Source organism: Phascolarctos cinereus, unplaced genomic scaffold (assembly GCF_003287225.1).
Source record: "Phascolarctos cinereus isolate Bilbo 61053 unplaced genomic scaffold, phaCin_HiC Scaffold_4;HRSCAF=312, whole genome shotgun sequence".
Taxonomy (NCBI): Eukaryota; Metazoa; Chordata; class Mammalia; order Diprotodontia; family Phascolarctidae; genus Phascolarctos; species Phascolarctos cinereus.
Window position 1 is genome coordinate 728,082,117 of NW_027555847.1, and position 25,700 is coordinate 728,107,816.

At 43.5% G+C, this 25,700-nt stretch overlaps 1 protein-coding gene across 1 annotated transcript in view; it reads left to right on the forward strand.

The window, feature by feature from the left end:
* The window catches only part of LOC110201816 (uncharacterized), a 59,829-nt gene extending 35,499 nt beyond the window's left edge, over window positions 1-24,330 (forward strand). Inside the window, 3 exon segments of the mRNA XM_020977702.2 lie at window positions 8,931-9,889; window positions 9,892-10,137; window positions 10,140-24,330. Coding sequence (XP_020833361.2) covers window positions 8,931-9,889; window positions 9,892-10,137; window positions 10,140-10,708 — 1,774 coding nt within the window. The 3' untranslated portion in view covers window positions 10,709-24,330.
* Window positions 24,331-25,700: the final 1,370 nt, after the last annotated feature.

Here is a 25,700-nt window from a genome sequence, read left to right on the forward strand (position 1 = left end):
TCTCGCAGTGCATTCCTGCTCACCCCTTAATTTTATTTTTTTAGATAATCATCCTGTCAAATTCAAGTCACACTGTGCCCTCTGTCTATGTGTTCTCCTTCTAACTGCCCTGAAAACGAGAAAGTTTTTAGGAGTTACAAAGTATCATTTTCCCAGGTAGGAATGCAAACAGTTTAACCTTATTGAATCCCTTATGCCTCTTTCCTGTTTATCTTTTTATGCTTCTTTTGAGTCTTGTATTTGAAAGTCAAGTTTTCAGGGGCAGCTAGGTAGCGTAGTGGATAGAGCACCAAACCTGGAATCAGGAGGACCCAAGTTCAATTCCAGCCTCAAACACTTTCCAGCTGTGTGACCCTGGGCAAGTCACTTAACCCCAATTGCCTCCAAAAAAAATTTTTTTAAAGTCAAATTTTCTATTCAGCTCTAATCTTTTCACCAGGAATGCTTGAATGACATCTATTTCATTAAGTATTCATTTTTCCCCCTAAAGGATTATACTCAGTTTTGCCAGGTAGATGATTCTTGGTTGTAATTCTAGCTCTTTTGGCCCTCCAGTATCTCATATTCCAAGCTTTCCAGTCCTTTAATGTAGAAACTGCTAAATCTTGTGTTATCCTGACTGTGGCTCGACAATATTTGAATTGTTTCTTGTTGATTGCTTGCAATACTTTCTCCTCGACCTGGCAGCTCTAGAATCTAACTATAGTATTCCTGGCAGTTTTCCTTTGGGGATCTCCTTCAGGAGGTGACTGGTAGAGTCTTTCCATTTCTATTTTGCCCTCTGGTTCTAGAATATCAGGGCAGTTTTCTTTGATAATTTCTTGAAAGATGATGTCTAGGCTCTTTTTTTGATCATGGCTTTCAGACAGTCCGATAATTTTTAAATCATCTCTCTGGATCTATTTTCCAAGTCAGTTGTTTTTCCATTGAGATATTTCACATTTTTCTTTTTTTTCCCATTCTTTGATTTTGTTTTATTATTTCTTGATGCTTATTGAGTCATTAGCCTCCACTTGCCCAATTCTAATTTTTAAGGAATTATTTTCTTCAGGGAGCTTTTGTACCTTCTTTTCCATTGGCAAATTCTGCTTTTTAGAGTTCTTTCCTGTAGTGGATTTTTTTCCATCTTTTTTCATTTGACCAATTTGGCTTTTTATTTTTTTTAGGCAATTGGGGTTAAGTGACTTGCCCAGAGTCACACAGCTAGTAAGTGTCAAGTGTTTGGTCTGAGGCTGGATTTGAATTCAGCTCAGGTTCTCCTGACTTCAGGGCCGGTACTCTATCCACTGCGCCACCTAGCTGCCCCCACAATTTGACTTTTTTAAGGAGTTCTCTTCAGTGAATTTTTGTATGTATTTTTCTGTTCGGCCAGTTCTGCTTTCAAGGCATTCTTCAGTAGATTTTTGTGCTCTTTCTATTTGGCTTAGTCCATTTTTTAAGGTGTTGTTTTCTTCAGTAATTTTTTATGCCTCTTTTACCAAGCTTATTGGCACCCTTTCCATTATTTTCTTCCATCACTCTCATTTTTCTTCCCAGTTTTTCCTCTATCTACCTTACTTTTTGGCCTCTTCCATGACCTGGGGCCAAATCATATTCTTCTTTGAGGCTTTGGGATGTAGGAGTTTTGACTTTTTTGTCTTTTTCTGAGTGTTTTGATCTTCCTTGTCACCTGAGGCTTTGGGATGTAGGAGTTTTGACTTTTTTGTCTTTTTTCTGAGTGTTTTGATCTTCCTTGTCACCATAATAACTTTCTATGGTCAGGATCTTTTTCTGCTGGGTTTTTTTTTTGTGCTTATTTTCCATCCTATTTCTTAACTTTTAACTCTGTGCTAAAGTGGAGCTCTGCTTTTGGAGTGGAGGGGGCATGATTCCAAGCTTCAGGTTTTTGGTGCCGCTGTTCTCAGAGGTAATTCTGGGGACCTGTTAGTTGTCAGTTCTTCCAAGGGGGTATGATCTAAGGGGAATGGGCATTTACTACTCTGCTGTGTTTTGCCACTGGTCTGTGAGTGACCACAACCCCTCTTTTTAAACCTAGAACTGTGACGAGGGTCCTGGCTCCTCTGTAGCCACAAGCTGTGCTGTGCTACTTCCTACTTGCCCTGGGACTGAGACCCAGGACTGACCCAGACCAAGTCCTGCCCCTGTGCCAGCAAAGGGAGCCCTGTAATCTCCTTCTGACCCCTTGTCCAACTCCTTACATCTGTGGGCTGAGAGCTCTGAAAACTGTCCCTGCCACTGATTCAGTCACCGCAAAGCCTGCTCCTGGTTTGCCAGGGCATGGTCTGCACTGGTATGGCCTGTGCTCCACTCTCACCCTGATGTAACAGACCTTTCCTGCTGACCTTCTGAGTTGTCTTGGGCTGGAAAATTGTTTCACTCTGACCTTTTGTGAGTTCTGCTCCTCTAGAACTTGTTTTGAGGCATTATTTTAAAGGTGTTTGGGGGATGGCTCAGGCGAGTCCCTGCCTTTTCTCTGCCATCTTAACTCTGCCTCCTGTTTCTTATTTTAGATGAACAGTGTGTGTGTGTGTGTGTGTGTGTGTGTGTCTGTACTTATAGGTCCTTTTCCTCTTTTTTTTAAATCTCATTCGAGGTATAAATCAAATAGTGGTATAAGTGGGTCAAAAACCCTGCACAGTGTTGGGCCCATGGTGCCAAGTTACTTTCCAGAATGGCTAAACCAGTTAACAGATCCACCAGTAGTGTAATAATATGCCTATTTTCCTGCAGCCTCTCCATTATTTGTCCTTTCAATTTTTTGTCAACTTGCCAGCCCAATAGGTATAAGTTTGAACCTTAGAGTTCCTTTGATTGAGATTTCTCCGTGATTTGAAACATTTTTTATGTGGCTTTTGATAATTTGGATTCCTTCTTTGAAAACCGGCCATATCCTTTTACTGTTTGGCACTTGGGGACCTTCCTGAGATTTAGCAGCAATAGTTTTCATTTTTTTCATTTTATTTTCGTTGTTTAACAGAGTCTGGTGTATAATAAGCACTTAACAGATGCCTATTGATTGGTCAAATAAGAGGTTTGTAAAGTGTTTAGCGAGTGCCTGGCACACATTGGCACTTAATAAATGCTTTTTCAATCCCCTCTCTGCATATGCTTCAGAATTGAGTACATTTCAGCTGTCTAGCAGTTACTCCAATCATTATCATGGAGCCCAGCCGAGCCTGCAGTCTCTTGGGAAGTTCTCCCTAAGTTCCTAAACACTTCGCTGATCCTTTCAGGTCTTTATGAGGGATGATGCCTGAATAAGGTACTTTCTGTTTCAGGGTCATTGACATTCAGGGATGTTGCTGTGAAATTCACCCAGAAAGAATGGCGGCACTTGGCACCTTTCCAGAAGGAGCTGTACAGAGACGTGATGCTGGAGAACTACAGGAACCTGGTCTGCCTCGGTAAGGACGGGCACCGGCGGTGATTCAGAATCTGCTTATTAGGTGAGAGCAGTCTTCATTAGTGACAGCTGGGGCTTGTTTGGACCGAATGCAGAGACCAGAGATGATTAACCCATTGGTGCTCTAGAGATAGGCTACGTGGAACATGCTTTGCTTTATACAACTAGAAACTGGCAGCTGAATTGTGTTGCCCCTGAGATTATGCTTTCTTCCTCTTTGTACTCTGAAGTCCAGGATCAGACAATTGATGACATAAATGGTTCCCCTCTCATAACTGGGAATGAATTTATTTTTCTGACACCAAATCTATGTGACCCATTCCCCTATACTTAGCATGCTTCCGAGGTCATTTGTAGCACTGTCCTGAGCTTCACCTGCTTTTCCTCCAAAGAGAAGGAATAAGATTAAATTCTGGAATGGTTCTGTGTCCCCAGTAATTTCCCTTTTCCAATGACTAGGACTTACAGTTTCCAAGCCAGATGTTATCTCCCAGTTGGAGCGAAGGGAGGCACCCTGGACGCCAGGAGGAATCCAGAGAAGTAGCTGTCCAGGTGAGTGGGTCCTTGTAAACTACAGTTCCCTTGGTCAGTCTAGGAAAGCGCTAGTAAAACTCTGAACATGGATGTCTCCTGTTGACTGCCCAGGCCTCGGGAGAAGAGCTGAGCTTGCATGGCACTAGCTTCCTCCTGGACATTCACAACCCAGTGTCCTGACATCTCTCCCCTCCTCGCGTCCCTCCAGGGTCAGAGAAGAGGAGGCCTCAGCAGGGGATGGGACTTTCTCTTCTTCCCTGCTGCCCCTTTCCTGATGCTCCGCTGTTTTCACTGCCCATGTAGACGGGGGCCTCACTGGAAGGAGGTCATGTGTGTGGTTTCTTTCTTTGATGGGCTGCCATGGCCAACTGGTTCATGACCCATGGTGACCATCCTCTCGATGCTCAGCTGGGCTTACCCCAGGTCTCCCACTGCACCTGCCCTCCCTGGAGGATGGCTGTAATCGTTGGGAAGTTTTGTGTAACGTCAGCCTGGATTTGCTCTTTCCAGCGTCTACCTATTGCTCCCAGTTCTGCCCGTGGGGCCCAACAGAACAAGTTGAGTTCATCTCTCCAGTGCATCAGCCTTCCACAAACCGGACAATGTGGTGTCGTCCTTGCCACAGATCTTCTTTTCCCACTAGACACCCCCAGTTGCTTCATTGAGTTGTTTCATGGCAGGAACTTAAAGCCCCCCAACCTTCTGGTTTCCCACCTCTGGATGCTTCTTTACTGAGATGCCCAGAAATGAACCTGCACACAAACATCTTCTGTGTAGCAGAAGATAACTGCAAAATGATCTGGGGCTGTTAGTGGACTGCAAGCTGAGATGAGTCAGCAGTGGGCTGTGGTGGCCTTAAGGGAAGCACTAAGAGTCTAGAAGGGGGAGGGCGAGGATGTCCTTGTGCCCAGCCTGGAGTGTTGGCTTCCACAGGCAGTGTTCAGAGTCCAGGTCACTGCCCTCCACTTGGCAGCATCCATTCACTGCCTTCTTTGTTTTTTAATTGTGACGTTTATCCTTTTCCAGCCTAGTGATGTCTCTCCCATTCAGCCTGATAGTCCCGAGGTCACTGGCAGTGGCTCAGTAATCACACCTGCCAGCTCTTTCAGTGGGATAGAGTACACCTGGGCCAGGTGACTTGCACTCCTGGAGGCAGCAGGGGCTCTCTTAAGATCTCAGTGCTTATCTTAAGTGCCACTTCCTCCAAGTCCCTTTTGTTCAGTCCTTTCCAGCCCCAAGGTCCTTCTTCTTGGCCAGGAAACTGAAGAACAGCTGCTTTATCTTCTTCCTGCCTCCTTTTGGATAGATCTTCTTTTCCCTGAGCTAGCTTTAAAGCAGCTGCCTTTTTGTTATTCCATAGCTGGCCTCTGCGGCCCCAGGACAAAGTCAGGGACAGTCTGACGTCTCCATTGTAAACTCTTAAAAGGAGCATTCTCTTCTTCCTGATGTTCCCGCTTTTTCTGCCCCAACACTTAGTTCTGCCTTGTTAGTGAAAATCAGTTCTAGAGTAGTATTTCCCTTGGCTAGTACGCTCCACGTTTCAAAGCATAAAAGTATCAAAGAAAGTTAAGCCATCATTAGCACCTCCATTTTAGTTAGAGAGAACTCCAGCAGATGCCCAGATACTGAAATCCTCTTATCATTACTGTATTGGGCCCCTGCCAGGCTTCTGATCTGTTTCTTTTTTTTTTTTAACAACATATAATTTTTATCTTTAGATTATTCCAAATGGGCCCCTGCCAGGCTTCTGATCTGTTTCTTTTTTTTTTAACAACATATAATTTTTATCTTTAGATTATTCCAAATTTAACAAACAGCAACAAACACGAGTATTTCAGAATTCAAAGAAAAGCATAAAGCATTGCATCAAATCTCCATTGTGTATAGCTTGTGTTTTGCATCACAATTGAAGAATAAGTTCAGTATACTAATTTGAAAGCTGTCCTGTTTATCTTTGCCTTCTTCTGAATCTCTCTGTGCTCACTTCTGTTTTCGAAAGTTGCCAGGACCCTTTTTTCTTTACTCCCTTCTCTTTTTGGCTTCCCTTGCTAGTGTCCTTTCCCCACCCCTCCTCTGAAATTCTTCCTCAATTGAAAACAAACACGTACCAAGCAAGCAGAGTGAAGTAAAATACGCCCATTTGTTGGTCATGTCTGGAAACGGAGGTCTCAGTTTGCACTTCAGTTCCTCGCCTTCCTCTCGAGCATTATTTAGCCTGCTTCTTCATTGGTTTTCATATCACTTAAGTTTTCCTAGGTGCCTCTGAATGCACCCTTTCTCTTAAGTTTTCCTAGGTGCCTCTGAATGCACCCTTTCTCGTCTTTTCTTATGATGTAACAATGTACTGTATGTAACAATGTAATGATATACTCTAATTTGTCCAGCCATTCCTCAATTGATGGGCGCCAACCTTATTTCTAGATCTTTCCTATAACAAAAAGTATTTCTGTCAATATTTTTCTATAAATAAGTCCTTTCCCTTTGATTTTTTTTTGAGGTGTATGTTTAGTGGTTTCTCTTGGGCAGAGGCTGTGCCAGATTTTGTGACACTTTGGGCGTGGTTCCATTGCTTTCCATCATGGCGGCAGCACTCCATTCCCGAAGCCCTTTTATCAGTTGTCATCCCCCTTTCTGCCGTTCTCAGTAAGAGGCAGACCCTCAGAGTTGCTATGATTCCAATTTCTCTGGTTATTTGGGATGTTGAGCATTTGTGTATATGTCTGTTAATAGCTTGGATTGTTTTTCCTTTGAGAAAAAACAACCTTCAACCATTTATCTAATGAAGTGTAGCTCTTGTTCTTATGAACGGACTAGTTTTCTTATATGTGTCAGATATAAGACTTGGTTTATTGGAGAAACTAGCTGCAAAGGTTTTTTTCCCTCTAGTTAATTGTTTCCCCTCATAGTTAATAACACTGATTCTGTTTTTGCAAAGACATTTCAATTTATGTCATCACAGTTGTGCATTTTCTCTTTTGTATTCTCTGCATCCGTGTTTTCTTCCTTACTCCTTTAATGTGTTTATAATGTGGTCTTTCATGGCTAGGTCCCATCTCCATTCGGGGCTTCTTGTGGTGTTGTGGGAGATCTTGAGCTAACCCTGATTTCTGGCAGACTCCTTTCAGGAGTTTCTTCTATGACACAAATCCAGGCCTATCTACAGCTGCCCTTCTGTGCCACTGCTGTCCATGTTCACCACAGAGCGCCTTCCCAACACGGTGGGGGCCTTCCTTGCTTTTTCCTGATATCACAAGGTGACCGTCAGAGCCGTCTTGCTGTCCGTTTGTCTGCCTTGCCACGTAAGCTGTACATCTGTCATATAATTCCTGGACCAAGACTCACCAGAGTTCCTTGTTGCTTCTGTGTTATGTAGCCTGATCACACCCACCCTGGGCCCCTCCGTTGCCCTCAGTGGTATCTGCCTTTGCTTCTTCAGAAGCAATGGTACAACCACATCTCATTGCCACTTAACAATGCTAGGAAATGAGTGGTATTGAAAAAATGTGGCTTTGCTTTCATGAGAAGCTTGGGGCCTGTAAATGCTTTGCATTTTCCTCAAAGCAATCTAGCTTGCTCGCCTTTTCAACTCAGTGCCAAGCTCATTGTGTCTTTACTGTCTATCCCCAATATAGATACTGTTCAGCAAACTCTATAGGACAGGTTCGAAGTATGCACTGAAATCTGGGCAATAGACATTGTTTACCCTCGTGATCTTTTTTCAGTAGATGAACAGGCCAAACTCTTTTGAGAGTTTATAAATTTCTTCAGGAACACTCTGCAGGAGGCTTTGATGTAATGTGCAAATGATATATCTGGAGGATACTAAATAACTACAGAAATCTTTAAAATGTCTGGGAGTGAACATGTATAGGACTCACATAATTAAGAATGCAAAACGATTTTGATTGAAATGAAGGAAGACCTAAATAATTAGAGACAGGTAAAATATTTTTAAAATATTAATCAATTTGAATATTTATCTTAATTAAATTTATTATTTTTATATTAATTATATGAATATAATATAAATAAAATTAATAAAATTAAATATTTAAAAATTTTAATATTAAATAAAATATTTATGGGCGAGATAGGCCAACGCAATAAAAATGACAGTACTTCCTAAATTAATCTACATATTTGATATTGTACCAATTTAGTCATAAAGGGGAATATTCTATAGATTGACATAACAGTAACCAAATTCATAGAGTAACAAGGTGGAGACTATCAGGGGAAATAGTGAATGAACATTTTAGTGACAGGGATGTAGCATTATAAGACCTCAGTTAAATTGTAAAGTAATAATTATCAAAAATACCTAGTACCGATTAACAGATAGAAAAGTCAGTAAATGGAAGGAACTAATTAGTAATATCCAGGACCCTAATGTCTGATAGACATCAAAACATAAACTCCTAACTGAGGGACTACTTATTTAAACAAGAACTTCTGAGAAAAGTATAAAGCAGTTTGATAGAAACAGATGTATTAAATCATTTTTCTTTATGGAGGATCCAAAAGGCAGGAAGATGTATGTGGACAACAGGAATAACAAAGAGGACATTCATGTTTTGGTTTTTTTTTTATTTCATCCAGATTGGGAGGCTGCTCATGAAGCCAAGGAGTCAGCTCTAAAGCTGCACATGTCAGTAGAAGAATCATCCTTTCGATGTGATGCCACATTAAAGAGGCACCACAACAGTGAGGAAGGAAAAATGACCCAAAAGAAACTTGCAAATAAATTGAGAGGCTGCAAATATAACAACTACAATGGTAGCTTCAGTCTAGGGCACATCCCTTTTGCACAACACACATCATCTGTTGGAATGATTCTCCATAAATGTGATAAAAACAGGAAGCACTTCAGACTGTCTACAGACTTAAGAAGACATAAGAGAATACAGTCAAAGAAGATATTTTCCAAGTATAGTGAATATGTGAAATTCTTTAAGTATAACTCATACTGTATTGAAAATGGTAGGCTACGTAATGGAGAGAAATGCTATCAGTGTAATGAATGTGGGAAGGCCTTCAGCCAGAAAGCCAGTCTTAGTCAACATCATAGAATTCATACTGGAGAGAAGCCATATGAATGTAATGTGTGTGGGAAGGCCTTCCGCCAGAGCACAGGACTTAAGCAACACCAGACAGTTCATACCGGAGAGAAACGTTATGAATGTAATCAATGTGGGAAGGCCTTCCGTCTGAGAACGCAGCTGATTCAACATTATAGAATTCATACTGGAGAGAGACCCTATGAATGTAATGACTGTGGGAAGGCTTTCCGCCAGAGTGCACAGCTTACTCAGCACCAAACAATTCATACTGGAGAGAAACCTTATGAATGTGCTGAATGTGGGAAGGCCTTCCGCCTGAGAACATTGCTTATTCAACATCATAAAATTCATATTGGAAAGAAACCTTATAGATGCAACGAGTGTGGGAAGGCCTTCCGCCTCAGTTCACAGCTTATTCAACATCAGACAATTCATACCGGAAAGAAACCTTATGGATGTACTCTGTGTGGAAAGGCTTTTCATCAGAGAGCCTTACTTATGCAACATCAGACAGTTCACAGTGGGGAAAAGCCTTATGAATGTAACGAATGTGGGAAGGCCTTCCGAAATAGCACATGCCTTAGTCAACACCAGACAATCCATACTGGAGAAAAACCTTATCAATGTCATGAGTGTGGGAAGGCCTTCCGACTGAGCGCATATCTCATACGGCATCAGAGAATTCATACTGGAGAGAAACCTTTTACATGTAATGACTGCGGAAAGGCCTTTACCCACAATGCAGGACTTTCATTGCATAAAAGAATTCATGCTGGAGAGAAACCGTATGAATGTGATGAATGTGGTAAGGCCTTCAGACGAAGATCGGGGGTTGTTGAACATAAGATAATTCATACTGGAGAGAAAATTTATAGCTGTAATGAATGTGGCAAGGCTTTCGCTGGAGAACCGGACTTATCCAACATCAGAGAATTCATACTGGAGAGAAACCTTATAAATGTGACGTATGTGGGAAGGCCTATCGCTTAAGCAAAGGACTTACTCAACATCAGAAAATTCACACTGGAGAAAAACAATATGGCTGTACTGATTGTGGGAGTGCCTTCCGCCTGAAAAGACAACTTAGTCAACATCAAAAGCTTCATAGTGGCGAAAAGCGTTATGAGTGTGATCAGTGTGGATGGTCTTCTGCCAGAGTAGAACCCTTATTCAACATCACAGAATTCATAGTGGAGAAAAACCTTATGAGTGTCGTGAATGTGGAAAAGCCTTTCGCTTGAAGACACGTCTTAATGAACATCAGACAGTTCATACTGGTGAAAAACGCTTTGAATGTAGTGAGTGTGGGAAGGCCTTCCGGCAGAAGACACATCTTACAGAACATCTGTCAATTCACAGTGGTGAGAAACCCTTTGAGTGTAATGAATGTGGGAAGGCCTTCCGCTTGAGAACACAGCTTACTCAACATCACATAATTCATACTGGGGAGAAACCATATGAATGTAATATATGTGGGAAGGCGTTTAGTCACAGGACAGAACGTAACCGACATTATAGGATTCATACTGGAGAGAAACGTTATGAATGTAATGAATGTGGGAGGGCTTTCCGCTTGAGCACACACCTTACTCGGCATAAGAGAATTCATACTGGTGAGAAACCCTATGAGTGTAATGAATGTGAGATGGCCTTCCGCCTGAGGGCCCAGCTTACTCATCATCAGAGAATTCATACTGGAGAGAACCTTTAGGAGAGTTATCACTGAGGAAAGGGTGTTCTGCAGAACCAACACCTTTCTCACATCATTTAATACTGAATAGGGAAAATTGTCTATGTAACAAACATGGAAAGCCTTGAGACACAGCACAGAATTTAGGAAATATCAAGCAATTCATACTGAAAAGCCATACGCATATAATGAATGTGAGGTTATAGCTAGAGTACTAACTTTTGCTGGAAATTAAAGAACTCAATTTAAAGAGAAACCCCACAGTTGAAGCAGATACCTATCTACTTCATTTTATTAGCAGGTTTCCTAAAGCTTTTTCTTCCTGCCTAGAGTTTCATTTCACCTTCCTTACAAATCCCAGTGCTTACTGCAGTTGACTTAGATGCTTAATAAATTTAAATTATCTAATCTTAGCTTCATTCATACTTCAGCAAATGTGGATTCTAACTGAATTTTTTTCTCTTTCTCCTCTTTCCTCTCCCTAACTTCAGCTTATCTATTGGCCTCTTTCTTGCTGTCTACAAACATTCTCAAATCTCCTGCATCCTTGAAAAGCTTCACTAGATGTCTTGTCCCTGATAGCTGTTCCCCTGTATCTCTCCTCCCTTTGGCAGCTACAACCTGCTCAAAAAAGCTCAAAAGACCTTGACTGCCTCCATTTCTTCTCTCACTCCTCAGTCTCTTTCACTGTTGCTTCCAACCTTCTCAGTCAACTGATAGGCGTGGCTGACTCTAAGATCACTAGTGATCCCTCAGTTGTTACCTTGGCCTTTCCTCATCCTCAGAGTTCTTGAACTTCCTGCAGCATTGAATTCCATTGACCACCGACTGCTGATGGAGTCTTTCTACTCCCTGGGTCTTTGTGACATTGCATTCTCCTGGTTCTCCTACCTATCTGGCTGCTGCACCTTGGTCTCATTTTCCGGATCCTCATCCATATCCCACCCCTATTTTTATGAGCGTATACCAGAAATCTGTCCTAGACTGCCATCTATCTACACTCTCAGATTTCTTCATCTCTTGCATATTGAACTAATAAATCAATGCATATGACTTCTAGATATCTCTTGAAGTCCAGTACCATATCTTTAATCACATAACTATACATTTCTTATTGGGTTCCCTGTAGAACATGTCCATAACAAAATGTCATTACCTTCCCCCTAAAACTCCTCTTCCTAAGCTCCCTATTTCCATTGAGAGGGTCACCATGCTTTGTTGTTATTCAGTTGTGTCCAACTCTTCATGGCCCCATTTTGGGTTTTCTTGGCAAAAATACTGGAGTGGTTTGCCATTTCCTTCTCCAGCTCATTTTACAGATGAGGAAACTGAGGCCAGCGGGGTTAAGTGACTTGCTTAGGGTCACACAGCCAGTAAGGGTCTAAGGCCAGATTTGAACTCATGAGGATAAGCTTCCCCAATTCTGGGCCCCTTGTTCTAGCCACTGTACCACCCAGCTGCCTCGTAGATCACCATTCTTGGAGTGACTCAAATTCACAACCTCAGGGTCATCCTAGACTTGCCCTCTAGCCCTACAATTTTGGCTTTTCTAGCTCCACAGCATCTTTCCAATCCCTTTTCTTCTCTGAACTCATACCTAGTTGAGATCATTGTCCCCACTCTCATGAAGGCTTGGTGCAGTCTCTTCATTGATGTCCCGGCATCCTCCACACAGCTGCCATGGCCCCAGAGCATGGGACTGCCATTGTCACATCCCTGTCGAGATGCTCTGATGGCTCCCTTTTGCTTCCAGTTTCAAATACAGACTTCTTTGTCGACATCCTTTCAGGCTTCTGTCACCTCACTTTCCTTTTGTGTGCTCCACTTTTTAGTCAGACAGGCCTTCTTGGTGATCCTCATACATGACATTTCACCTCCCATCTTGTGGCTTGCATCAGCTTTCTCTGCTCTGCAGTGCCAGGCCTGTCTCCTTATTTCTACCTCATGAGATCCTTCCTTTTCTTCAAGTTTTGGCTCAAAAACTACCTCTTGTATTATTTGGTATTTAGATTGTGGTTTTTTTTTCTTTTTGCTTGTCTCTGTGTATTGTTTCTGCTCAGTAGAACATAAGCTCCTTCAAGGCAGGACTGGTTTGATTTTGATCATTTTATTTCCAGTTTAGAATTAGTCCCTGGCATATGGTAGGTTCTTAATGCTTGAATGAATGAATAAAGATGAAACAGCGGCATACATTTGCTCCCTCCACTACTGTAACTAAAATTAGTTAAAATTGTTGACCGGTTTTTCTGCCTTCTGGTTGCAGAAATATCCTTATTCCTTGCTGAAGCTACTTCATTTTCCTGCAGTCTTGATCCCATCCCCTCCTCCATCTTCACTTTCCCTCTCAAATGGCCCTTTCCCTGCTGCTTGTGTTTGCCATTTTGTTAGGCAAACATTTTCAAGCCCTCTGTGTGTGAAAGGCATTGAGCTGTGTGCTGAGGATGTGGCATTCACTGTGATAGACCCTGTGGGGTCCAGCCCTCCCTGCCTCCTCACTCCCAACAGAAACTAAACCAGATCAGGGCAGGGACTCTCGGTTTCGTTTGGTTGGATTTGGTTGGATTTTTGTCCCTAGTTCTCAGCATATGGTGTGTTGTGCCACATAGGTTCTTGGTAAATTTTTGTCAAAGACAAAGAAAAACAACACTGAAGAACTTCCCCTGCTCCCTGGGAGCGCACTTCACTGAGAGAGAGGACATATAAGCAGATACAGAAATTCAAGATCATTTGAAGAAGAAAGTACTCATAATCATGCACAAGATGGCACCCAAGGTGAGACTTGAAAGGAGCTGATGATTCCAAGAGGTAAAGGGGAAGGAGGGAGTACATTCCAGGCACTGGGAGCAGCAGGTTCAGTGATACGGATGAAAGATGAACTGGGCATACAAATAGGAAAAAGATAGGTCCTTCCCTCAAGGAACTTGCAGTCTAATGGGGGGAGACAGAACACAAAAGGAATCCGAAAAGGGGTGGGGGGGTATTGGCTCAGGGACCCGATGGAGAAGTCCAAAAGAAGGGGCAGTCAGCCGGGAAGTGAGATGGCTGGTTTGGAATTCGTGACTCTGCCCTCCACTCCGAGGGGCAGAGGGTAAAGATGAGGTGTCACTTCCAAGGCTGGTTGAATCTTACGGGATGATGAGATTCCTGGGGTCTGGGAGAAGTCTGCAAGAAGCATTCAGATGTGTTTTGTCCTAGGGCCAGTGAGGAATCACTGAGTAGTTTCAAGTAGGGGGATCAACCCTGTTATTTGGAAAGGTGGCTTTGGCATGTCCTGTTGTTTTTCAGCCATGTCCAACCCTTTGCGACCCTTTTTGGGTTTGGTTTGGTTTTTTTGCAAAGATACTGGATCAGTTTGCCTTTTCCTTCTCCAGCTCACTTTACAGATGAGGAAACTGAGGCAAACAGGATTAAGTGACTTTTCCAGGATCACACAGTAAATGTCTGAGGCTGTATTTGAACTCAGCCCTTCCTCACTCCAGGCCCGGCGTGCTTTCTCCTGTGCCACCTACCTGGTATCTCTATAGAGAATAAATTTGAGAAGGGAGAAATTGGAAGCTATTGAAGTAGTCTGGGGGGAAGGTAACGGGGCTTACATTAGGGTCATGGACATGTGAGTGGAGAGAAGAGGACAGAGGCCAGAGAGGTTGCTGGAGTGAAATAAGCCCAGCCTGGTGAGCCAACGTGGCTGCCAACCTGGCTCTGCCCCTTAGGACCTGTGGGGCCTGGGACAAGCCAACCCTAACCTCCTTGGGCCAGTGTCCTAATGAGGAAGATCAGAGATGTGGACTAGGTGACCTCTCAGGACTGTTTGCTTCTAAATCTGTGACCATTTTGTGGGGGAAGAAAAATAACAAGCTTACTCTGCATCTGAGTCTGTCAGAGACACCGATTTGTGATGTCAGCAACTTCAGGGGGACACAAGACCTTGGGATTCTTTTGGCAGCCGTGTGAGCTCTGCCTAAAGCAATTCCCAATGGACGTTTTATTAAAATAAATTTGTACTGATGCCTGTTTTTATATCATAGTTTTCCCAGTATCTCTTCCCCTCCCAGAGAACTACCCTATATGATAAATGGCTTGTTTTGTTTTTTTAAAGAAAAAAGGGGAAACTGGGCACAACTGATTAATACATTGAAAAAGTCTGAAAGCATAAGCCATGTTTCACACTGCGGACCTCCCACTTCTGAAATGGGTGGATCGGGGCATCTTCTCATTTCCCTTCACTGAAGCCATGCTTGCCAATTAATATTTTTAATGGCAATGTAATACAGCTTGGTGTTTCTTGAACACCAAGGTCCCATAGCAGTGCTCTCTCCTCGCTGCTGTGTTGATGCCTGTCAATCCTTTGTCGGTTTGGGGGGGTTCTTCAGAGCTGGTATCATGGCTAGTGGGTAGCGTAATGCCATTCTAGTTGTTCTTTCAGCCTCTCACACTAATGGATGCACACATTTTGGATATTTGCCTTCTCTCTAGCTTCTGAGGCTCTGAAACACAAAATCAGTAAGATAACAGCTAGCACTTCTAGAGCACTTTACAATTATTAACTCATTTGATCCTCACAATGACTGTACAAGGTAGGTACCATGATTATTCCTGTTGAGGAAACGGAGCCAAATCAGGGTTAAGTGACTTGCCCAGGGTCACACAGCTAGTAGCTGTCTGAGGCATTTTGAACTCAGGTCCTTCTGACTCCAGATCTGGCAAGCTCTCCACTGAGCCGCCTACCTGCCTATGGGGAATAAGAATGGTAACTGACCAGACATCAGCCAGTGTTGCGTAAAACCTCTGGCATCATTCTCAGGGCATAGTATGATGTGCCACCAATAACACATGTTGACTGTCCTGAAGTTTTTTGTTCAGTTTTCAGTGTTCCTAATGTGTTCATTGTGCCACTGGGGATGACAAAGTGTAGTGCTAGATTTTGTTACCTGTCAAAGCTTCGGTGGTGCATGAATTCTTTGTGGCAGCAGTGGTCACACTTCTGTGATCTTGGCCAACGGAACTCTATTGATCTGGTTTTCTAGCCTTTTAGAGAGTTCTCAGTTGAATTTCATGCCATACATATTTATTGCTCTTTGGTTGTGTTTTTAATTCTGTGGTTTTTAAGAATGGATATTACTTCAAGGAAATGGGCAAAATTTGTAGCTCTTAAAGAAGATGCTTCAGATACGGCAGAGGGCATTTGGGGAATTTGAAACATTTCAGGCCTCATTCGAGCTCACAGTGAATAGGATCTATCCCATTGAAGCTCATGAATCCATAGGAAACAGTGAGCTGGCAGCCAGAGGGACTCTGACTGATTCCTCTAAAGGATGGCTTCTTCATGATGCAAGAACAGCAGAAAGGTTAGCAAACATATTTTTTAAGAAACCCCTGCAAACTATGATTTATGAGACATTTCAAAGACTGGAAAACTGAAGATTTCAAGAAGGTGACTTTTACAGAGTAAACTCAGCTCACATTTTTATTCAAAGCTTTGTCATAAGAAGTCTGGATGACTCTGTCAGATCTGGGTATCTTCATCAGACTATAAAACATCTACCTAAAAACATCTTTGGGAATTTTTTTTTCACTCTCAGTGGACCTGGAAGTCTTGTCCAAATGAAAGGAATGATGAATGCTGATGAATCTATTGCTGTCCTGAAAAGCAGAGTTAGTATGGAATTTCTGAAATTCCTAAATGCAAAAGGAATATTGCCACCTAGCCTTGCATCATAGCACAGCTCTCAGAAGGTTCAAACATCCATCCAAGAGATGAAGGTGAGCATGCTTCAGTGGTTCGGGGAAGCCTATAGGCTGTAATCAACACATTCATCAAAAGTACACTTAAGATACAATAGGATGAAAAAAAAATGGTTTCCTGATGAAGACCTAAAGAATGTTTTGAAGTCTCATAAACTAGGTGTGAAAATGCTTAAAAACAAGTAATTGTAGCAAAATGGCATTGCATATTAAGAGGTTCTTTAAGATGTAAAAAAATTGTAAAGGTTTATAGTAGATATGTCAGTAAACTTATTTGTCTTACTTTGTCCTGAGTAATTTGCACACTCTTGTAACATTACCTTGAATATAACTTGTTCCCAGAGATAGAAATGGATGATTTGGCAACTAACTGGATTTCTGGGGTGTTCAAGAATGAGGTGAGTTGAGTTTGCCACCAAGGTTGTGAACTTGGGTGACTGAAAGAATGGTGGCCAGAGACCAGGACACCTCTGCTGATTATCTCAGATCCATCCTGTACGTCCTTTGTCTACACATAGTTGTTTGCATGTTGTTTCCCTCTTTACACTCTGGGCTTCGTGACAGGAGGGACTGTCTTTGCCTTTCGTTGTATCCCCAGCTCTTAGCATGATCCCTGGCACGTAGTAGGCATTTAATGTGCATTGACTGACTGCAAGTAATAGAAACATTCTGGAGTTGTGAGTTTGGGGAGAAATAGGAGTTCTGTTTCTGACATTAGAGTTTGAGATGGGGGCAGCTAGGTGGTGCAGTGGATAGAGCACTAGCCTCAGACCAAACACTTGAAGCTAGCTTACTAGCTGTGTGACCCTAGGCAAGTCACTTAACCCCATTTGCCTAAAAAAAAAAGAAGTTTGAGATGCCACTGAGACAGCCAGTTTGAGATGTTCAGTAAGCAGTTGGTGATGCAGGGCTGGAGCTCATGAGAGAGGCTAGGGTGGTCGTGTGAGAGGGAGGACAACCACACATCTATGAAGATCCAGCAAAGGAGACTGAGAGCTGTTCCAGAGGTGAGGGAACTGAAAGAACAGTGTCATGAAAACCAGAGAGTCCCAACACACTGACAGATGCCACTGAGGAGTCAGGGATGAGGACTGAGAAAACTACATTTGTCATTGATAACCTTGAACAGAGCAGTTTCTGCTTAGTGATGAGGTCAGAAACCAGACTGTAGAAGATTTAAAAGCCTGGGAAAAGTAAGTAGAGAAACCTGGTACATATCATAATTTCTTTTCTTTTTTTTTTCTTTTAGCTGGGCAATGGGGTTAAGTGACTTGCCCAGGGTCACACAGCTAGTGTCAAGTGTCTGAGGCCGGCTTTGAACTCAGGTCCTCCTGACTCCAGGGCCTGTGCTCTATCCACTGCACCTCCTAGCTGCCCCTGCAAATCATAATTCTTTTTTTTTTTACAAGTCATAATTTCAAGGAGTTTAGTTGGGTGGCAAGATCTGGTGAGGGTTGTCTAAAGATGGGGACTCAGATTTGTTTCTAGGCAAGAGTAAAGGAACCAGCAAATAGGGAGAGATTGAAGATGGGAGGGAGTGATGAGATCATGAGTGGTGGGGGTGGGGCAGGACTTGGCGAATAGAAAGAGGTCATAGGGGTCGATGATCAGGGCCATGGGAGATGAGTCTGCCATTAATAACCTTGACTTCCTGGTAAAACAGGAAGAGGGACCTTAGCTGAGGACAGAGGGGAGAAACATGAGAGAAGTGAGGTGTTAAGTTGAGCAACTAATAGACAAATGGGGCTGTCTTCAAGTTAAATGGAGACACCTGATTGTGTGGTTTGTCCTTCATTCTCAAAGAGGACCATGACGTCAGGGAAATGATGACATGACTTGCACTGATTTGGATTTGAGTGAGGGAGGGCTGTGCAAAGTCACCAGCCTCACTTTCTCCTCCAGAGCCATCTGGGTCCAGTGGCCAGGTATAGATCAGGACACCTGGGGGTGGTCCAGGATGCAGTGGGAGACCTTGGCCTTTTTCAGCTAAGGTCTTTTCAAATTCTCACTTTGAGTGAGGCAATACTCATTCACTGAATAGTCCTGTTGAAGAAGTGAGTCAAGGGATGGCCCTTTTAATTAAAAAAAAAAATCAAACTGGAAGGGAAACACCCTCAGGGTTGCTGGCCAAAAGATATATTACTACTTACATTCACTCTGAGCCAGGAGGGCCCAAAAAGTAACCATTAAGTGGTGCTTGGGCAGAGACATATTAGTGAGATCCAGAGTGAATTGGGTTTAAGGCATGGTCTTTGAGAAAGAAATTTAGCCAGTAAACCCCAAGATAACTAGGTAGCTTTCAGCCATCAAAATTTACCTTCCTCTGGGCAGAGCACCCTCAGGTAAGGGTATGATACCCCATTTCAGGATAAGAGAGGAGAGGAGGAGCTAAGTTGGCCAACTGGAACTGGCCAGCTGGGTCCCCATTCAGGCAGCTCAGACTATTCACAGGTTGTGGTTTGTCCTTCATTCTCAGAGGACCATGACATCAGGAAGATGATGACATGACTTGCATTGAATTAGATTGGAGTGAGAGTGCTGTGCAAAGTCACCAGCCTCATTTTCTCCTCCAGAGCCATCTGGGTCCAGTGGCCAGGTATAGATCAGGATGCCTGGAGCTAGATTTCAAAAGGTGAGTGAGGGAGCTGAGTGATTGGTGAGAGTAAATGAGGAGTTCCAGAGGACAAACTAAAGATTGTGAACACAGCCATACAGGATTGGAGAGGGACGTCCTTGTGGGTGGGAGGGAGGGAGCTGGGGAAGGTAGATTTCCATCTGACAGGATGGTCACTGTCAATCAAAGTACTCCATTGTCAGATTTGATTGAAGGCTTATCCTTGACCATCTCCTCTCTCCCCCACCTCACTCCCAAACTTCTTGACAAAGCTGCCTGTGCCCAGTTTCCCCAGTTCAACACCCATTCTCTCTCTCAGACCTTGGAGCTCGGCTCTGGGCCCATCCACTCTCCAGAAGCTGCTTTCTGGAAGGTTGCCAGTGACCCGCTAATGGCCGAATGCTCAGCTTCATCTCCATCGTGCTCCGGGGCGACACTGGCGAGCACCTTAGCCGTTTGCCTGCTTGCCTTACTTAGTTTCTGTAGAAATGACTCCCATCTATGTCATGGTTTCAGGTTCATGAGAACCTTTGGAGGGAGGTCATTCAAGAATCCCATTTTACACAAGGCCTAAATGACCTGCCTGTGGTTTGGCTTTTAGGGAAAATTCAGTGGGAAAAGCACTGAGGGCTTGAGTTTGAATCCTAATTATCACCACCTGGTGACTGTGAACAGATTGAAAAGATCAGCAAATACAGAGCAACTTGTGTCTGAACTCACTTTGGACCAGACCCCTAACTTAGGAGTCTTGGTCTATGCATGTGTAAAGTGACTTTTGATAGTTTCCCTCACATGCCCTGCCCTTCTTTCTGCCCACTGCCACCATTTGTAGGAGAGGTAGGGCAGTGTGGTGTGGTAGAAAGAGTGCTTAACTCTGAAGTCAGAGATCTGGGTTCGTGCTCTGCTGTCCAAATCTTCTAGCTGCCCGACCCTGGGCAAGCCACTTAACCTCATCAGGCCTGAGTTTTCTCTTCTACAAAATGGGGGTGCTGGTATGTTTTGTAGTGCCAGCCAGTGTTTTCAGTTTCTTATATCACCATGGTATCCCGTGTATCTTTCCCCCTTTCCCTCCCCACGAGCCATCATCCCATATGACAAATAGTATTTTTTTTAGAGAGAAAACATCAACATAACTATTCAATAGATTGACAAAGTCAGAAAGCGTGCACTGTGTAACACCTGAGGACGTTCCACTTACCCAAATGGCAAGTTGGAGCGATCTCCTCATCTGTCTTCATTCAAATCCCATTCGATCTTTATACTTTTGTTACATTTACCTTTGACATTTTGGTGTGTGGTATTCTTGCCGTTTACTTTGTTATAGTGACTGTGCATATTGTTTTATTGGCTCTGATCACTTCCCTCTGCATCAGTTCATACAGATCTTTCCTTGCTTCTCTGCATTCATCAAATGCATTTCTTATAGCACAGTAAGATTCCATTCCCCAATCTATGAACATTGACTTTGCTTCCACTTCTGAGCTGTCACAAAATGTGATGCTATAAATATTTTGGAGTATAAGGGGACTTTTTTTTTTTATTAATGGCTTCCTTGGGGTATTAACCAAGTAATGGAGTTTGTGGTTCAAAGGATATGGACATTTTAGTCAGTTCACATAACGCCAAGTTGCTTCCCAGAGTTGTTGCCCGCCAAGCATCTCTTAATCGTCAGATGTGATGGCCTTTTCTCAGACTCCATCCTTGGGCAGCGCCAATCACCACGCCTCCTCTCTGGACGTTCCGGTTCTCCTCCCAACTCTCTGCTGCTCCTTCTCAGCCTCATTTTCTTGGTCCTCATCCAGGCTGCCCCTACTAACCATGGGTTCCCCTCTTCTCTTCTCCATCTGTACTATGTTTCCCATCGATTCAGCCAGCATCGCTGTGTTGCTGAATTTCCAATGTACTTAACCAGCCTTCACCTCCTAACCATGAGATACGTACATCCAGCTGTCTATGGAATGTCTACACCTGCATGTCCCACAGACATCTCAACCTCAGACATGTCCAGTGTCCACACTGGTCATCTTTGTCCATAAGCCCTCCTTGCTTCTCAATTTTCACTGCCATCTTTGCACCTGCCATCACCCTCGACTCCTCCTTCTCCTCTCCATATCTTACCTTTGTAACGCCTTTCAAGGACACTCCTTCCTCTCTTCTGACCCTCATCACTTCACAGATAGACTTGCAGGAGCCTTCTGGCCAGTCAGTTGTCAAGTTGATCTTCCTTCCTGAGAGTCCCTGTCACTCTCTTTATTCAGTAAACCCCAACAGCTTCCTGTCACCTCCAGGATCAAATATAAAACCCTCTGTTGGACATTCACACCCTTTATAATCTGGCCCCTTTCTGTCTTTCCGGTCCTTGTACACCTTACTTCCCTCCGCATGCTCCAGTTCAGTGCAGTGGGCCTCCCTGGTTTTCCTTGCAGGTGATGGAGTCTAAGGATTTGTTCGGTAAAACTTGCACTCGGTCAAAGGCAGCACCCAAGGACCTAGAAGGCCACCCGTGGGCCCTGACTAGCTGCGGAACCCTGCGCAGGTGCCAAAGCGCTGTTTGCCCCAGTTTATTCAGCTATGAATTGGAGGTCACAATAGCACCTCCCTCCCTCCCAGTGTCGCCGAGAGGACAACATGAACCATCTTCAGAGGCGCTTGTTACAGGGCCTGGTGCAGAGCAGGCAGCATACAAGTGTTCATTCTCTTCTGTTTCGCTCCCCAATCACACTGGCCCGTAGACTTCTGCCGAACCTCACCTTTTCCTGCCTTCGCACGGAGGTCACTAAGCATTATCAGGTTCTTCATAGACTTTCCCTACTGCTTTATCTTTAAGAACAGAGGTTGATGCCAAGCTGCGATTATTTTCACTGCGACCTTTTGCAACTAGGGATTGTTAGTACTCCAGCATGCGATGCGTGGCGTTTCTCGTGCTTTGGAGCTGTCTTGTGAAACCCACGCCACCACCAGTTTTCCAATTTGAAGCCATTGTTTCATGCAGCTGCAACTTCTTTCCTTCTTCCAATTTGTTTATAGCAAGAATCCCCAGATTGATATGAGTCAGCTCCTCCAGAAGTGTGTCCACTCCCTGGTCATTACACAAGAGTCTCGCCTCTAGAGCACTTACATCAAATCAAAGTTGGTGATGGCCTGAAAGCTGTGACTCTTAGCGCACTCTGCTCCCTTTCCCTCGATGTCGGTGCCAAAGTGGAAGTGGACGGCTGAGACCAGGACCGTTTCTTAAGTTTCTTTGGGTCAGTGAGTGAGTGCCTGTGGCCGAAATGAACACCAGCTGCCCAGAGATGAACCTGTTGGTGACCAGCGGCTGGTCTTTGGATGACAGATTTTGTCCATTACTGACTCCATGGGTGACGCCTTTTCAGCCTCGTGCATCCTTCCCTTGCATAACCTCCAAGAACCCAGGGCCACCCCAAACCACAGTGAGGCATCAGAACATGCCTTTGTGGAGGATCCTTGATGAATATTGATGTGAAAGTTTGAAATCAAATGACAGTTGGTTAAAAAAGTAGAAAAGAGCCCCCTGGTGTAACCGCCTCATGACCTAACATAAAGATAAATGGGAGTTACCATGCATAGCCCGGGGTGACCATGGAGACGGAACATTAAGTAATAAACAAACTATGTTACCCGGAAAAGCAGTTCATCTCAAGGAACATTTTTCTTGAGAAAGGTGTGTAACTGTCCAAGGAATTGGTCACTCCTTGGAGACTTACACAACAAACAGATATTTGGGGCTCTGATAAAGCCCCAACCTTTGTTAGAATGTGTATGTGCCCTGGACCTGAGCGCTCACCAAGGATACCTACACAAAACAAAATATCAAGACTGTTTTTCCCTGGTTTACATAGATATAAAAAGGGGTCATTTGGAAGGGGATTTTTGGAGTACTTTGATGTCAGAGATAGGGACACTGAATCTCTGTTGGTCAGAAGCAGAATGCGTGCACACCTTCTGCTGAGTCAGAGCAGGACGCTACCCCATTGCCTCCCTGACTGGACCTCTTGGCCGTTCTTCAGTCTCCCCGGTCTAGTACATCTGAGCTCACCTGGTCAGTGAGTGTGTATCCTTTCTTTTTTTATTCTCCCCTTTTCTTTGTTTTGATTATTACTTATTATATTGAATGTTATTCTTATCTTTATATGTGTGTGTTTCACCTTAGTCATTATTAATCATTGTAAAATAAATGTGATAATTTGTTAAGTTTACACTGAGATCCAAACCTAAATTGAAACTGTGCAGTACGTAATCCTTTCCATTACAGAGAGATTCATAATATGGCTGGGATAAGTTATGTATACCATAATCCACAGTGTAGTATCAACCCCAAAATATAAACAAGGGATAGTTTTTATATTAGTAATAGTTTATTTAAGCTTGGGGTAGGGACTGTTGTATTTGATGAAAACTGCAGAGTAGTCAGAAAATAGGCTTAGAAGACAATTGTTCTTTTTAGAAAGCAGACTGTGTAACAAGAGAGGGCACCCCTGGCTAGGCATCTCACTTCAAACACGAAGTGCCAGGACAACCCAAATGAGGCCCAGCCTTCAGTGGCACTGGATGACAGAGACCATGGTGGTCTCAAGTTTGGGCTGCATCTAATAAAATGAAATGCAATAGCTATAAGGCCTTACCTGTGGGTTCAACAGATCAGTTTCACAAATGCAGGATGAGTGAAGCACGATTAGGCAGTATTTTATCTTTTAAAATATCACAGGGTTTTACACATTGCCGTATTAACATGAATCAGTAGTGTGATGTGGCAGCCAAAACAAGTAAGGTGGTCTTTGGCCACATCTTAAAAGACGGCACTAATCCCTCTGGACTGTTCCCGGGTCAGGCCCCATCCGGGGAAGGGTTTGAGGACAGTGATAATCTGCAGGGCTCACAGAGCAGAGCAACCAGGAGGTGAAGGGCCTTGAGTCTGTCATATGAAGCTAGGTCAAAGGAACTGGGATTGTGTAACTGGAGAGAAGACTTGGAATATATATGTGTATGTGTGTGTGTGTGTGTGTGTGTGTGTGTGTGTGTGTGTGTGTGTGTAGGGGAGGATATTCAAATTCAAATAAAATCCAAAGATTTGAAAAGATGTCATGTACAGTAATTAGGCTTTTTAAAACCTGTTTTATTATGAACTTAAGAAACATCAAATAAAATGAGTATTTATACACATGATAGAATAGAAAAAGGATTGTACATGCGGCTATGAAGCTACTATGTGCCACTTACTTTTCTTATTAAGTACAGTAAGAAATAAATTCAATATGTAAATTTCAAAGCTGTCCTGCGTATCTGGGATTCTTCCTAGCTTTCTTTCTGCTCTCTTTTCTGTTCTCTGTTCATAATTGATCACTGGTCCTCTGAAATCACAGATGATCACTGCATTGATCAGAATTAAGTCTCTTAATGTTTGTGTAACTAGAGGCTCAAAGCCGATTTTCACTGGTACATAAGACTCCTCAGTACTCAATTATAACAAAATGTGGATCTGTGTCTCTGTTGATTACCTAAGACAGGTGCTCTAACCCAAGGCTTTCAGGTCCTCCCTTCCCTGGCCTTCTACTTCTCCAAGATGAATGGGATTGGACACTGCTCCATCTCTCACCTGATTGGCTCCTGTCCCATGCACGCAGCTCAGAAGCGGTAGTGCTGGGGCTCTGCTTGGCTTCTGTAGCTGAGCCTGTCTCACCTCAGATGTACTGGCAAAGGCTTCTGAGTCAGTAAAATATGTGATGATGACAAGTGCGTGAGGGTCACGTACCAAACTCTGGCTTAATCTCCACGGTGCACTTTTACCTGCATTCTCAGGATCCACCGTGCCTTTCTGCATCAGTCTTTGCATGCATCACTTCACCCTGAGGAGGTGATATGCTTTTATCCTTGGGTGTGCACAGACAAAATCAGCACAGAGGTCTTCTGATCTGCCCCTTTCATACATTTCGGCTCAAGTCTGTATAAGGTCATGCCTGGTGACATCTGTCCCTGCCTCGATGTCCCTCAGTCTCATCGTTTTCTTCTACTATCTCAGGTCTGCTCGTTAGAAAAATCTGAAACAAAAATCTACTACAGGAGTGAATGAAAGAAAGCCTTTATTACACTTCTCCCGAGAGAAGCGGGCACAGCACACTCTAATATGGCACGTTCGATGGTTCAGTGGTAGAACCAATGTTTAAACAGTAAGATCCATGCCCCACCCACCAGGGCTAGGATTGGTCTAGTTCATCTGGGTTACAGTCTCCTGAACTGCCCATCCTATGTTCCTTCATATTCTGTTAACTCCTCCCACTTCACGTTCAAAAATGGTGGCCATCTCCGCCCTCCGGGTGTGTGTCAGTTAATATTTAATAAGCTGATTAAGCAAGCACTATAGAAGCCTAGTCCTCCACCCCATAGGGTGCACCTGGTTTAGCCTCCAGGGCTCTTTCCTAAGGAACAGTTGTTTGGGGCACTTTCTGATTGGTTGAGGGGCTATCCACAAGATCTTGGAAGTCCTCAGAAGCCCCTAGTTCTGTTTGGAAAGCCTAATTCCTAATCCTTTCTCACAGGCTCTTGCCTGTCCAACTCAAGTTCCCAGTACCATTCTGCTAAGGGACATGGTTCATTTCCATAGAAAATGTCCACTTGGAGGCTTGTGGTACCTGTCTGCCA